Below are 14444 nucleotides of genomic sequence, written 5' to 3'. Positions count from 1 at the left end.
AGTGTAAAATGGTGCTGCACTATGGAGAAGAGCATGGTGGTTTCTCAGAGAACTAGAAACAGAATCACCGTATGATCCAACAATTCCACTTCTGGGTATATACCCAATAACTGAAAGCAGGGTCCCAGATATTTGTACACCCATGTTCATAGCAGCACTATTCACAACAGCCAAAATGTGGAAGTGACCCAAGTGTCCATTGATGTATGAATGGATAAACAAAATGTGGTGTATGCATACAGTGGAGTATTGTTCAGCTTTAAAAATAAGGAAACGCTTGGTCACCCAGGTGGCTCGGTAGGTCGAGTGCCTGAGTCTTGGTTTCTACTCAGGTCATGATCGCCCGGTTTGTAGGATCAAACCCCATGTTGGGCTCAGCACTGACAGTGCAAAGCCTGCTCAGGATTCTCTCTCTCTCTCTCTCTCTCTCTCTCTCTCTCTCTGCTCCTCCCCTGCTTATGCTCTCGTTCTCTCTCTCTCTCTCTCTCTCTCTCTCTCTCGTCTCTCTCAAAATAAATAAGCTTTAAAAAATAAAAAAAAATAAGGAAATTCTGTCATATGCTACAACATGAATGAACCTGGAGGACAATATACTAAGTGAAATAAGCCAGTAATAAAAGGATAAATGCTATATGATTCTACTTATGTGAAGAACCTAGAGTAGTCAAATTCAGAGAGACTGCAGTGCAACTGGTGGTTGCCAGGGCTCTAAGGAGTGGAGAACTGGAGTTACTGTTTAATGGGAACGCAGTTTCAGTTTGGAAAGATGAGAAGGGTTCTGGGACAGATGTTGGTAATGGTTAAACAACAATGTGAATGTATGTAGTGGTTAAAAAGGGAAATTTTATGTGTATTTTATCACACATAAACACAAACGTGTGAGAATGAAAAAAACAAGTACTTGACTCAGATATACAAATAAGGTACCTCCTGGTATTTATTTCTGTGTCTGGTTATACCTTACCTCCCTCATCCCCAACTCGATCTAACTCCAGTGAAATGTGGAGGCCATCAACCTCCTATATCCCTTATGCCATATATTAGTATTCTTGTGCTTCCTGTTTAAACAGATTCAGAGTAAAGAATTAACACCTGAATTTGAAGCGTAAAGGAGCTATCTGTCAGGATTCAGGTGTAATTCAAGGAGAGGAATATAGACCGACCTCCCCAGTGAGGTGAACAAGCCACCGGAATGGTAAGGAAGATATATCATAGCATCTCCAGTTTGTCTCTCCACGAACATGTAACTTCTTTCCCCCTCTGAAGTCGGGACTTACTGACGTTTTGCCTGCTGTGTACATTGCTACCTCTCAGCACCAAGGTTTACCTAATCAAACAACTGAGACCAAAAGAGTCTCTCCAGTTCCAATGCCAAATTTCTAGAGAGGGAATCTGATGGTTTTTCCCAGATCAGTCCCTTGCTCTTTAGCCAACTGACTGTGGGCTCATGTGAGGATTAACATGGATATTGCGGACTTGTATCTAGGATCCAGTGATATTTGCCTTTTGAAAGAGATGATGTGCAACATGGAACTACTGGTAACAGAATTATAGGCATGAATGAAGCAGGTAACTTTGGATGAACATTTTCTTGGTGTCACACAATACTGCTCACCTGTGCATGTAATAAGGATGACCTTCTCTCTCCGTTATACAGATGTCAAAAGTTCCTACATCAGTATTAGAGGATGGGGGTGATTTATTAGTTCCTGTTAGTACATCCACCATACTCTTAACACTCATTGTCCAGTACCAGACAATCCTGACTCATTGCAAGTTTCTGCCTCTCGGTTTTCTTTCACGCCTGTGAAATGTTTTGTAGTAAGCACGGCTGGGCTACTCAGATAAAAACTTAACATTCAAGAGTGAACAAGAAAATATTAAACAAGAAGTTACATTTATTAAAGAGGTAAATATAAAATATTAAGTATAAGAAATAATAAGTATCAATATAGACAATAAAATCAATAGGATAAACTCTAAAAAGAACATTACTGCAGAAATTATTACTGATTTGGAAGATAGCAGTGAATACTTCACCTACCACACAGCAAAGAGATAAAAGTGGTAAAATATATGCACAAGCCATTACGACTCCAAGATCTACTGAAATCCTTTACACTTAAACTTTAGGCCTGGATCTCTTGGGATGCCTTTCCCAGTATACAGAATACAGGCAATGGCAGACAAGGAATATGTGATAAGATATCAACTGAGAATTTTCTGACACTGAAGAAAGATAAAAGTATTCAAATTGATAGTGCACTTTGAGTACCAAGTAGAATAATAATAATAATAATAATAATAATAATATAACAACATGATAAATCCATTGCTAGATACATAATCGAGACTTTTTAGGAAATCAGCAATGAAAGAAAAAATTCTTAAAGCTAAAAAGAAATGTAAGTTCACTTAAAAGCTAAAAACTTCACATACAGGAGACTTCTCTGAAAGGTCATAGAAAATAGCTTCAGGGGTGCCTGGCTGGCTCAGCTGGAGCAAGCGACTCTTGACCTTGGGGTCGTTAGTTCAAGCCCTATGTTGGATGTGGAGATTACTAAAAGAAACTTGAAAAAAAGACAAAGGAAAATAGCTTCAAAGTGCTTAGGAGAAAAATAATAATGAACTCAGAATTGTATACTAAGAAAAAGTGTAATTCAAAAGTAAGGACAAGGTACCTGGGTGGCTCAGTTAGTTAAGTATTCGACTCTTGATTTCAGTTTCAGGCCACGATCTCACTGTTCACCAGATCCAGCCCCACACCAGGCTCCGTGCACTGACAGTGCAGAGCCTGCTTGGGATTCTCTCTCTCTCCCTCTTTCTTCCCCTCGCATGCTCACTCGCTCGCTCGCGCTCTCTCTCAAAATAAATAAATAAACATTTAAAAAACAAGGAAAAAAACCGAAAGGACAAAATGAAGACATTTTTAGAAATAAAAAGACTGAAAGAAGTTGTGTGAAAGGTGAAATGAAATGGGTTCACTTATATCCAGGGGTTTTAAAATGGAGCCGGGAGGCCATTAAGGAGGTGGGCCTTCTGCACGTCCTCACTGGCAGAAGCATGAACTTTAGAAATGGGCCAGACCCAAATACTCTAAGGACTCAGCCTGAACACCTGCAACTTGTTATAGGAATGCTCCTTTGCCTAGTGATCGCCTTAGCAACCAATTACAGTCAGCCCAAGATTAGTTTCATGCCACCAACACCAATCACAAACCTTTGTAAACAACAGATAAAAGCATTCCCCTTTGCCTTTAAAAATCTTTCACTTTTGTTCCCTGAGGGGACACAATTTCGGTTGCTGCCCAAATCTGTGCTCCCCAAATTGCAATTCGAAGACGCCAAATAAATGCTTTTACTTTAGCTCTGCCTGTGTTCTCAGTCAACAATTGCTACAAACAAAACCTTGCAATATTCGTTTTGGTTAGAAGAAAAACCCTAAATGAAAAACATTTTTTTTTCTTCCTGCAAGCATCTTTCAACAATGTGTCAACAGGGAGGTTGGATGGGGCTCAAAACTTTCTCCAGGTTTCTTACAAACCCCCTTTAACCCTTTCTTTCCCAGTGGCAATTACCCCACCTTGTCCTGTCTGTTCTCTAGGAACTACGCTCTGTCGTTGGTTGGCTCAGCGGGGACAAGAGCCCTGACTGGTGTACCCCAAAGTCAGGAGCAGGATCCAGGTGTTTCTCCTCTCTTTAGCCAATATCTTCTTGGTTTACACCATGGCCTCTTTGCTATGCTTGCTACTCCTTAAATGTTTTTCAGAGTTTTATCCATGCCCCTCTTCTCTTCCTCAATATTGTATCTTAATGTGCAAACGTTAGAAACACCTAAGCACATATTAAAATGCAGAGTCTTGCTTCTAGCCCCAAATATACTGAATCAGAATGAAGAAGAGTAACCCCTGTAAAAACTCCTGCCAAACAAGAAAGAACTGAGGCTGCAAAGCAAACCAAAAGTTTATTTGGGGTCCTTAGGAATTCGAATACCAGAGGCACGGATTTGGTAGGAGCCTGAAATGTGCTCCGAGGAAGGAAGAGAAAGACAAAGTTTATAGAGGCAAAAACTGCAGGCTTATGTAAATTGTATTGAAAGAATTATGATTGGCATAGGCAAAAATAATTAGCGTTGGTCTATATACGATAGGTTGATTACTGTGCTAGTTGCTAGGTTGTAGTAAAGAAAACTAAGCCTCATTCTGAGAATTCCAACAGCCTGTGGCAGTTTGTGACTGGCACAGTCTAAAAGTTCATGTTCCTCCCCAGGTGTGGATGTGCATAAAACCAGCCTCCCCAGTGGCCTCCCAACTCCGTTTTAGGGCCCCCTGACATTCCTACTTCATTTCAAATGTTTCTGTTCACACTCTGCAGTTTTAGCAGGCAGCTAGGATCATTCTACTACATACTAGAGTTTGAGAACCAGTGCTTTTATAAGCTTTCCCTAAGCATTATCCTGTACAGCTTTGTTTTTGACTCCTAACGATTCACCAATAAGTCACAAAACTTGTATCAGCATCAAACCCATGTTCTAAGTTCCATATGAATATATCCATCTGCTAACTGGCCATTTCAGTATACATATCCTATATTTACCTAAAGTAATGCATCCAAATTTGAATCCATTTTCTTACCCCTTCATTCCATATAGTCCCTGAGGTAAGAATGTGAGTTACTTCAAGCTCCTGTGTTCCCACCTACACTTGTTCCCACATTTTCTACCACTCCCCAAATCATTTAGCCTCACCACCAACCACTGCTTGTCCCTGGGTATGCTATGTTCTGTCACATCTGTCTGCTTCGGCGCATGTTCCTTCTCCCAGTCTGGGGTCATACTCCCCTTTCATACCTGGGAGACTCCAACTCCATATGGAACATCTTCCTTGAGGCCTTTTCTCACTCCATCAGCAGGGCCTTACCTCTGTTTTTACAAGATCTCAGTCACAGCACCTTCCATATGGTCTGGAAACTACCTGCTCACACCTGTCTTCTCCACTAGTGAGGGGGCACTTGCACCAAAGGTCTGATTAGGGCTCGTTTGTTTTTAAATCAAGGTTGAGCACAGACCCTAGCTTGGAGAAATACTTAGCACCTGCTTTATTAAGTAAAGGCATAAACACATGAGCAAATTAACAGATCTTTGACCAAGGTTCAAAGATTCTACAATGATAAATCAGCGTATGTATTTCTTATTTTTTTAAATTATTTTGAGAGAGAGCACGCGCACAAGTGGGGGAGGGGCAGAGGCAGAGGGAGAGAGAGGAATCCCAAGCAGGGTCCACACTGTGAGCACAGAGCCCTGAGTGGGGCTCAAACTCACAAACCACGAGATCATGACCTGAGCCGAAGTCGGACGCTCAACCGACTGAGCCACCCAGGTGCCCCAGCATTATGTACTTTTTAAAACATGGGGCGCCTGGGTGGCTCAGTCGGTTGAGCGTCCGACTTCGGCTCAGGTCATGATCTCATGGCTGGTGACTTCAGACCCCATGTCGGGCTCTGTGTTGACAGCTCAGAGCTTGGAGCCTGCTTCAAATTTTGTGTGTCCCTCTCTGTGCTCCTCCCCCACTCATGCCATGTCTCTCTCTCTCCTTCAAAAATAAATTAAAAAACATTAAAAAAAATTTAAATGTGCAGTGTCAGCACACATGGAACCTTTAGATTCCAGAAAAATCTTATCTTTCATTCTATAGGAAATTCACTTGCTAAAGAGCAAATCAAAGTCCCCAAATAGGAAACTCCAGGTAAAACCTCCTACTGCCTTTTTAGACTCCTTTTTCAATATAAAGCCACAAATGTCGGCACACTATAGTATGTTACTTGTCCTCTAGAGATAAGGAAGAAGTTTGTGGATATTGTTAGACTTCCTTCTGGTTATTCACTCTATTCCCCATGTAACTGCTCTAGTCTCTGAATTAATGTGATGCCTTTTGGTCTTAGGAACCATTGATAGTCACAAGTGCTGGACTAAGAAATAGTGGAAAGTGTACAGTGTGACAGTTTCAAATTATTGGAGCACTTCAGATAGGAGAGCAGTTGTGATTCTTGGAAGGATCAATATGAGAAGGTTTCAGATTATGTAAATATAATGCATTACCATAAACACCAAAATATAACAGCACTTAGATCTCTACATACATTCATGGCAAATATGATTTTACTTTCCTAAGGATTTGGAGAAGTTTTATAAAGGCTTTGTGAGAAATACACTCAGAGACTGACCAAACCCCTCCTCCCACATACGGTATGGCAGAAGAAAGGACAGACAAATGATCTATGACTCTATACTCAAAGAAACATGTTTAGAGAGCCAGAGAACAATAGAGGCTTTTGAAGACTCACAGAATTTTAGCTTTTGTCCTTTTTTGGGGAAGAAAAATCTGGGACACATGGGCCTCTACTCTCCTCTACTTGAGTATCTGCAGACAAGACTAATGGACTGCATAGACGTTTCCCTAGAATTCCACTTAACACCATGTGAAGAAATTATAATCAGTCCATTTACAGTGATTCCTAAAGGCCATTTCTGACCTAGTACAGGGTTGCCGAATTTTTCTATAAAGTACCAGAGAGTAAATATTTTAAACTTTGTAGCTTTATGGTTTCTGTCCATTGAACCTTGCTGTTAGAGCACAAAAACAGGCACAGACAATACACAAAGAAATGACTGTGGCTATGTTTCCATAAAACTTTATTTATAGACAATAAAATTTGAATTTTATGCAATTTTCTTGTGTTACTTAATATTCTTCTATTAATTTTTTCAACCTTTAAAAATGCAAAAGTCTCTTATTTGTTAGTAGGGGTATAAAAAGAAGTGGCAGACTAGATCTATGGTTTGCAAATTCTTGTCCTAGTATAGTTCTTTTGTTCTGCACGTAAGAAAATAGGCCACAAAAAGGGGAAGCGATTTGCTTAAAATCATATGAATGACTAATTCGTGGCAGAGCCAGTCATTTTGTGCCAAAGTGTCTTAAAGATGGTCCGTATTTGCTGTTTATTATTATATTTTTCTGACTGACAACTACCGAGCAAAATGCTCTCTTTTACTTTGAGAAAATGAATTTTCTCCAGGATCATTTTGAAATATATCTATATTGTTTAAAGACTCACTGTAGAAGCATATGGACTACATATACTTATGTGCATGGATTTCTAAGCTGAAATCATTTTTCTTTTGCTACAAATGTACTCTGTAACTTAAAAGGGAACCAATCCCAATAGTTTGCAACCAGTCTATTTTCAAAGATACACATAACAGAAATCAGGTATAACATATTCAGAGAATAGATTTAGTCAGTTTAAAAAGTAGAGAAGGCCTATTATAATTGAAACGTTACTCCTTAGAAATACTCCAGAAGACGAAAGAACAATCATGAAAATATGTTCAATTCTACTGAAGCTCAAGAAATATTTTGGGAAAAAGTATTTATTTATTCTTCAACATCAAAGGCGCACCCTTGATGGTAGAGGACACCCCTGTCCTTATGAGTTTAGCATTTTCACGGATAAAATTGTGCTGACCAACTGGCCGTCTATCAAACATCTTGTTAGTAGTGTCAACTTTGGCTTTGACATTCATCGGTGGCTTGGTAACTTGAGGTAACCCATTGATGTCATACAACCAGTACATGTCCGGTGTCTGGAAACAAAGAGAGGAGAAATTTCACATGAAATATTCAAGGATTGAGAGAATACCTTCTCTCTTCTCCATGCAAGGTATGGGAAAGGTACAAAACTGAAAGTGTGCCGGTAATAGATAATTAACATGGAAAATAAATTCAGGAAAGCATTTGGTTTTATGAATTAAGAACCACGGGGCACCTGGGTGACCAGCTGGTTAAGCATCCAACTCTTGATTCCGGCTCAGGTCACAATTTCATGGTTTGTAGGATCGAGCCCTGCATCGGGCTCTGTGCTGTCAGTGCAAAGCCTGCTTCGGATTCTCTCTCCCCCTCTCTATGCCCTTCTCCTCCTCCCTCTCAAAATAAATAAACATTAAAAAAAAAAAAAGAACCACTCACTAAAAGGTCCCTCAGAGATAGAGGTCTGCACCAAGGGTGAACTCAGCATCCATATGATCTAAGGGGAAGCAATCTATTTTCTTTGCATGAAACTGTTGCCCAGCATGAACTACACAACTAATGGAAACCATGCCTTCCAAGATGAACTTATCCATGAGAATTTAACTGTGGCTATAGAACGGACTGGTAAAATATGTCGAGCTTCTGTTTTCTTAGATTATGAAAGTCTATAAATAATACAACCATTTGAAATTACTGAGCATTGTATAAAATCATTAATGACAGTCATAATCTAAATCCAAGTTAGTACCACTTAGGGATTTCTTTAAAGATCCATCGTTTTTGGTTTTTTTTCTGTATATATGCACAGGACGGCAGAAGTGAATTACAAAGCCTAGCATTTTCTGCATGTTTATGTTCATACTTAAATCCCACTGCTCTTGCAGAATTTCCTGATGCTGTGTTTATCTAGGCCTTCTTCCCCACGATAAGATTAGGATCACGTGTGTTCCGAAAACTCATTCGGGATAAATCCAGGCTAAGTGAATATTGCAATAACATGAGTCAGGGTGTAAGGGGTAATGTGATATCCATCGAAGAATGTTAAGTGCAGGATTTTCTTGCACAACTGGAATGCCCCTATTTTAGTCGTTAACTGGCTCTTCCATCCAGTGCTCATAGTAATTGTGTATTCAGAATCAAAGAGGTAAAAGCGGAACCAAAAACTATACTATAACTGGGTTAAATAACATTTTCCTTCACATAAGGATGTTCGATTGGTGTAAAAACACCCCCAACTCTCTAGCCCCATTGATGTAAATAGTCTACAGTGTGTCTTCCATACTATTTTCCAGAGAAATTCTGTAAGATGAAATTCCAGTTGCCCACTATGGTAATTGACTTGATAAAGCACTCTTTATTTGTTTTTATTCCTTTTCTGTCTCACATCTTGGCTTCCCTGCATCTGTTTCTTTAGATCACATAGCAAATGTGCTACTTGGATTTGAATCCTTATTTTGGATTTTTGCTTAAGAGGAAATACAAACCAAGATATATATTATATACATATAATATATATATATATATATATATATATATATATATTCCATTTCTTACAGTTTTATAACAATGATTTATTCCCATAAAAGCAATGTATTTATATACATATTACTTATGTCTGGTTATGTCTCTAGCTATAACAGGTCCATCTATGTTACTTTTGCACAAACATATGTTTTATCTTGGATAATTTTGGTAGCTTTCACATTTTTGTATAAACTACTTAAGATTTATTATGTCAACCATGGAAAGTTTAGTGGACTACCTATTCTCTTTGAGTGACATTGCTTTTTGTAAACAGTCTGACCAAGTTACTTAAGTCTCTCAAAACTAGTGCTATATGCCTTCTTTAATAGTGGGGAAAAGGCAGTTTTTAATGATTCTAAATATGGTTTAATTGAAAGAGAACTTATGAAGCTTGCTAATTTAGTTGTTGAAGTTTGTGTGGGCTAATATTTAACTAAAGTGTTCTTAAAGATCTTAATTTTTGTTTCTAAGTAAAGCACAATGAAGATCATATGTTTCATATATAAGTATTAATTGATTTAATGTTTAACATCAATAGCTTAAAAGATGATAATACCATATACAGGGTAATTTTTATTTAGATAATGAAACTTTAAAACTTCTTCACATTTATCATGTGAGGCATCATGTGAGACGTCATGTGAAACATCGTGTGAGACATCATTAAGAGCAGGGTTTTGAGTCAGAAAGACAATGTTTGAATCATGATTTCAAAATCATTGATTTGATATCTGCAATAACTTTTATGAATCTCGAGGGCATTATGCTCAGCATAAAAAGCCAATCTCAGAAGGTCACACAGAGTATGATTCCATTCATGTAATGTTCTAGAAATTAGAAAATCAAAGAGATGGAGAAAAGATTAGCAGTTGCTGCGGTAAAGGAGGAGTTATGGTATTGGACGTGACCATAAAGAGCATGACACAGTTTCTACAATGTTACCAATTCTCTCAGTTGTGTTGGAAGAGTTCTGTATGTCAGTTGTGATTGTAGTTATACAGATCTACACATGGGTTCAAATTGTCTAGAAATACACACACACACACACACACACACCACATATACATGGAGGAAGAAGACCTCTAGCTTAGTTAACAATGTTTTGTCAATGTCAATTTCCTTCTTTTGATATATTACTGTAGCTCTATAAAATCTCACCATTGGGAAAAGCTGGGAGAAGTATTCATAGGACTTTATGTACTATTTTTGCAACTTCTTATAAGTTAATACTTTTTTTCAGTTAAAAAATATGAGACGCGTGAGTCAATTGGAAATTTGAACACTAAATGGAGATTTGATATGTTGTGATACTAAGGGATTATTGTTAATTTTCAGATGTGATAAAGGTATCATGGTTATGATTTTGGTCTTTTAGAGATTAATAGGAAATAGTTGAAGATAATATGATGTCTGGGATTTTCTTCAAAATAATATGGAATATGGGGAAGGGGGTGAGAATACACTTGAAGTGACCCTGATTTGATAAGTGTTCACCCTGGATGATGAGTGTATGTGGAGTAATTATTCACTCTCTTCATATTCACATTTGGAATTTTCCAAAATAAAAATAGAGTCAACAAAAGTGATTTCTTCAACACATTTCAATATCAATTTTCCACATAAGCTTTATCAAACTGTACCACTTCAGACTAAATGAAAATTTCATATTTTCATTTGATCCCATATGTCAACTTACTCTCCCACAGAAACCCTTCAATTCTGCTGCCAGTGATTTAATTGTCAAATCAACATAGGGAAAACAGGCACAGCTTATGTTGGGAAGGCCTCCAAAGTAATTCATTTCAAAAATGTCAACTGTGCACTAGGTAAAATAAACATCATTTTCGTTTGTAAACCTGTTTTTAAATATATCATTTAATCCCTTAGAGTAAGAGTATGTCATTATTTCTTAAGAAATAGGTACAATATGATCATTTTAAACCAAGCATCAATACAGCAAAGGGCAATGTGCGGCAAGGCCCCAGAGGCTTTGTATTGTTATTACCTGGGTTGTAAAAACTCCCAGAAAGATGAAAAATATAAACAATTTTCTCAAGAAATATTCAACATTATTCTTTTCTCTATTCATTAAAAGAGCAACAACACATCTTTCTGCCCATTGCACTGCCTAATTAGTGTCTGATTTAGAAGTCTAGTAATCACTTTGGCACCAGTGGTTGTGTCTTGAAACATAACTACACGTCCTTTGTGTCTGTGCTACTGAAAATAGACACTGGCAATAGGCATCTTTTCATAAACAGTTTGAAAGCTGTCTTTAGCCTAGAAGCTATTAGCAAAATACATGTGTGAAATCTTATGGAGAAATTTTGCTTGCTGCATAAATTTTCAAAATTGTGTTTACCTTAACTTTATTAAGATGATCACTTGAGCAGACTTTTATATTAATGGCCCACCTTACATTGTTTTTCTCAATTAAAAATAAATTTTATCTTCTATTTAATTTTCTTCATTTTATTTATTTAAGTTTATTTATTTATTTTGAGAGAGCACAAGAGAGCAGGGGAGGGGCAGAGAAAGAGAGGGAGACAGAGAGAATCCCAAGCAGGCTCCACACTGTCAGCATGGAGCCCGACACAGGGCTCGAACCCACGAACCACAAGATCATGACCTGAGTTGCAATCGAGAGGCAGATGCTTAAACGACTGAGCCATCCAGGCACCCCTAATTTTCTTCATTTTAGACTTTAACATTTTGGCAATACCTTATGGCTTCATCAAAGATTCCAAAATCTCTATCTCAAATCACCTGAAGTTCTTGAATAGGTTATTACAGAAAACAATATGTGAATATACAAATCACTTTACCTGTATTGCTAATGTTGCTTTGTACTTCCTACTGTACATTTGGGGTTTAAAACCCACAATGATGAGAGTTCCTTCAGTGTCAAAAGGAAGAAGTTTTCCAACCTTAGGTTTTACAAAAAACGCAGGATCACTGCCAGGTAGGAAGTATGCAGTGAATGGCTCAGGATTTCTAGAACAAAGATACAAATAGTAACCTTTAAGTTTTATCATTACTCTTTGTGAGAACTTGATGGATAGAGTTTATATCCTGTTGCACAGGACTACAGTTAAAACATTAATGCTGCCATGCATCTGTGAGCCTGATGCTTGTTACTTTATCATGGTGAGGAGGCATTTTTAAAATTACTGAACAATGTCATTCTTCCCAGGGTGACAAGATGGAATTCTAAAGATTTTTTTAAATTATGTCTTATGTTTTTATTGTACAAAGAATAAAATGCTGTCTCTATAAAAATGTGGAGAAGTCAATGTCCCAAATTAAAATGCGATCATTTGTAAATAAATTCATATCTAAAATGCATGGCTAGAACAGCCATCAGGAAGCCTTTGTTTTTATGACTATTCCAATGTGATTGCTCACTTTCCTTTAGCTTTCCACTTGTGAAGTGAGATGAAAGTACTTTGCAGGTTTATTAAAAGATTCTTGAGCCTGAAGAGGAGTTGCTATGATCTGAAGTGAACGGAGAGGCATTTAGGATTCAAGTGACCATTTTCACATTAAGGTTGATTATATCTGAGATGAGGACTGAGAGAGAAGTTGAGAAACTCCTCTGGTAGAATAAAGCAGGGGAGGAGCACGCTGCATGGCAGGCTGTACATGAGGAATTTTGTAACCAACGTGACAGGGGAGATGCAAGTAGAAGGCAAAGAACGGTTTTCCTAGAACAGATCCAACAGTGAATCACAGAAAAGGAGGTGCGAGATTCTGGTCGGGACTCAGTGATCCATCCAGCAAATGTACTGAGTATCGTCGCAGAGGGTTTGAGAAAGTGGACTATGGATATGGACGGCCTGGACTGGAATCCCAGCTCCATCTAAGTGCATAACTTGAAACAACTTACCTTTTTGGACCTCAGTTTTCATACCTGTTCAATGAAGGTAATAACCCCTATAAAGCAATTAGCTCAGTACCTGACATGTGGCAAATGCTCTATATGGATTAATCAATATTAATACAGTCAGTCATTATGATTGTTGTTTTTCAAAATTTGTTTTTATATTTTTTATTTATTTTTGATAGAGGGAGAGACAGAGCACAAGTGGGGGAGGAGCAGAGAGAGAGAGGGAGACACAGAATCTGAAGCTGGCTCCAGGCTCTGCGCTGTCAGCACAGAGCCTGACATGGGGCTCGAACTCACAAACCGCAAGATCATGACCTGAGCTGAAGTCAGACACTCAACCGACTGAGCCACCCAGGCGCCCCTATTGTTGTTGTTTTAAAACATCTTACTACCAGTGCTAGGCAATGACGCATGATGCAATAAATAAGATGAATGTATACAACAGAATACTCAGGGGTTCTGGTGGAACAGAAGACCCAGAACCTCTTTTCTCCCAAGCAACAACAATACAAAGATCAATTCCAATTGTGAGACATTCAGAAACCAGTTGAGAGGCTTCTGTCTTCCAGGGGAGCACAAAATCAGCTGTTTGGAAGTCAGTAGAAAAATCCGTGGCATGCTCTCAGCACAGTCTGCCCTCCTCACCAGTGCAACACCACATGATTAGGAAGAAATTCTCAGTTTCCATTTCTCCCCGGGGAAGGAAACAGAAGGGTGGACCAGATATCCAACAATTGGACTTCTGGTTGGAATGTGAGGACAGCTGCCCAAGAGACTGGCTTCTGTCTTGCTTATCTTGAAGTCCTGATGGGACCTGACACACTGGAGACGCATGGGGGCTTCTAAGAACAAAGTGGGCAGGGTGGTAGTGCTCCAGAGGTTCCAGGGTAGAGCAGACAGAAATTGTACAGCTCAAAATCTTCTCCCTAAGTGTGGAAAAAGAAGAGTGGAACATGTGTCCAATTTTCTGGATTTTCAGTGTGCTGCTCAAGGTTCTGGTTTCTATCTTGTCTCAGAAAACTGACAGAACGTGGCAAAATCTAGATGCCTGGAGGCTGCTGAGGGGGAAAATAAAGATCTGGGTGGTGTGCTGCTGCTTCAGAGTGCCCGGAGTATAGAAGACAGAGAGCAAAAGAGCAAGAAGCTAGGAACTCCTGAAAAAAAAAAAAAAAAAAAAAGGAAACCAGCAAACTCCTTTAATTAGTAATCTTCACACACAAGTTCAGAGAGATATACTCACAAAAAAAAATCTGAGAGGTCCCCAGGATCCCCACTTGGTCTAAGTGGTGAAGATCTTTCCCTGAAAGAAGCTAGTCCATAAAGACCGAGAGAGATAGCTATTTTTCCAAATGTGTAGATACCAACACGAAGTTAGAAAGAACATGAAGAAACAGGAAAAAATTACCCAGTTAAAGGAACAAAAGAGACCTCTAGAAACACACCATAAAG

General features: G+C 38.6%; 1 protein-coding gene across 1 annotated transcript in view; it reads right to left on the bottom strand.

The window, feature by feature from the left end:
* Nucleotides 1-5651: 5651 nt before the first annotated feature.
* The window catches only part of CFAP47 (cilia and flagella associated protein 47), a 545688-nt gene continuing 536895 nt past the window's right edge, over nt 5652-14444 (bottom strand). Inside the window, exons 66-67 of the mRNA XM_053202225.1 lie at nt 11935-12103; nt 5652-7641 (exon numbers count right to left, since the gene is read on the bottom strand). Coding sequence (XP_053058200.1) covers nt 7429-7641; nt 11935-12103 — 382 coding nt within the window. The 3' untranslated portion in view covers nt 5652-7428. The remainder of the gene's footprint in view (nt 7642-11934; nt 12104-14444) is intronic.

Source organism: Acinonyx jubatus, chromosome X (genome assembly GCF_027475565.1).
Source record: "Acinonyx jubatus isolate Ajub_Pintada_27869175 chromosome X, VMU_Ajub_asm_v1.0, whole genome shotgun sequence".
NCBI lineage: Eukaryota > Metazoa > Chordata > Mammalia > Carnivora > Felidae > Acinonyx > Acinonyx jubatus.
This window is presented reverse-complemented; position numbering and strand designations above follow the sequence as displayed.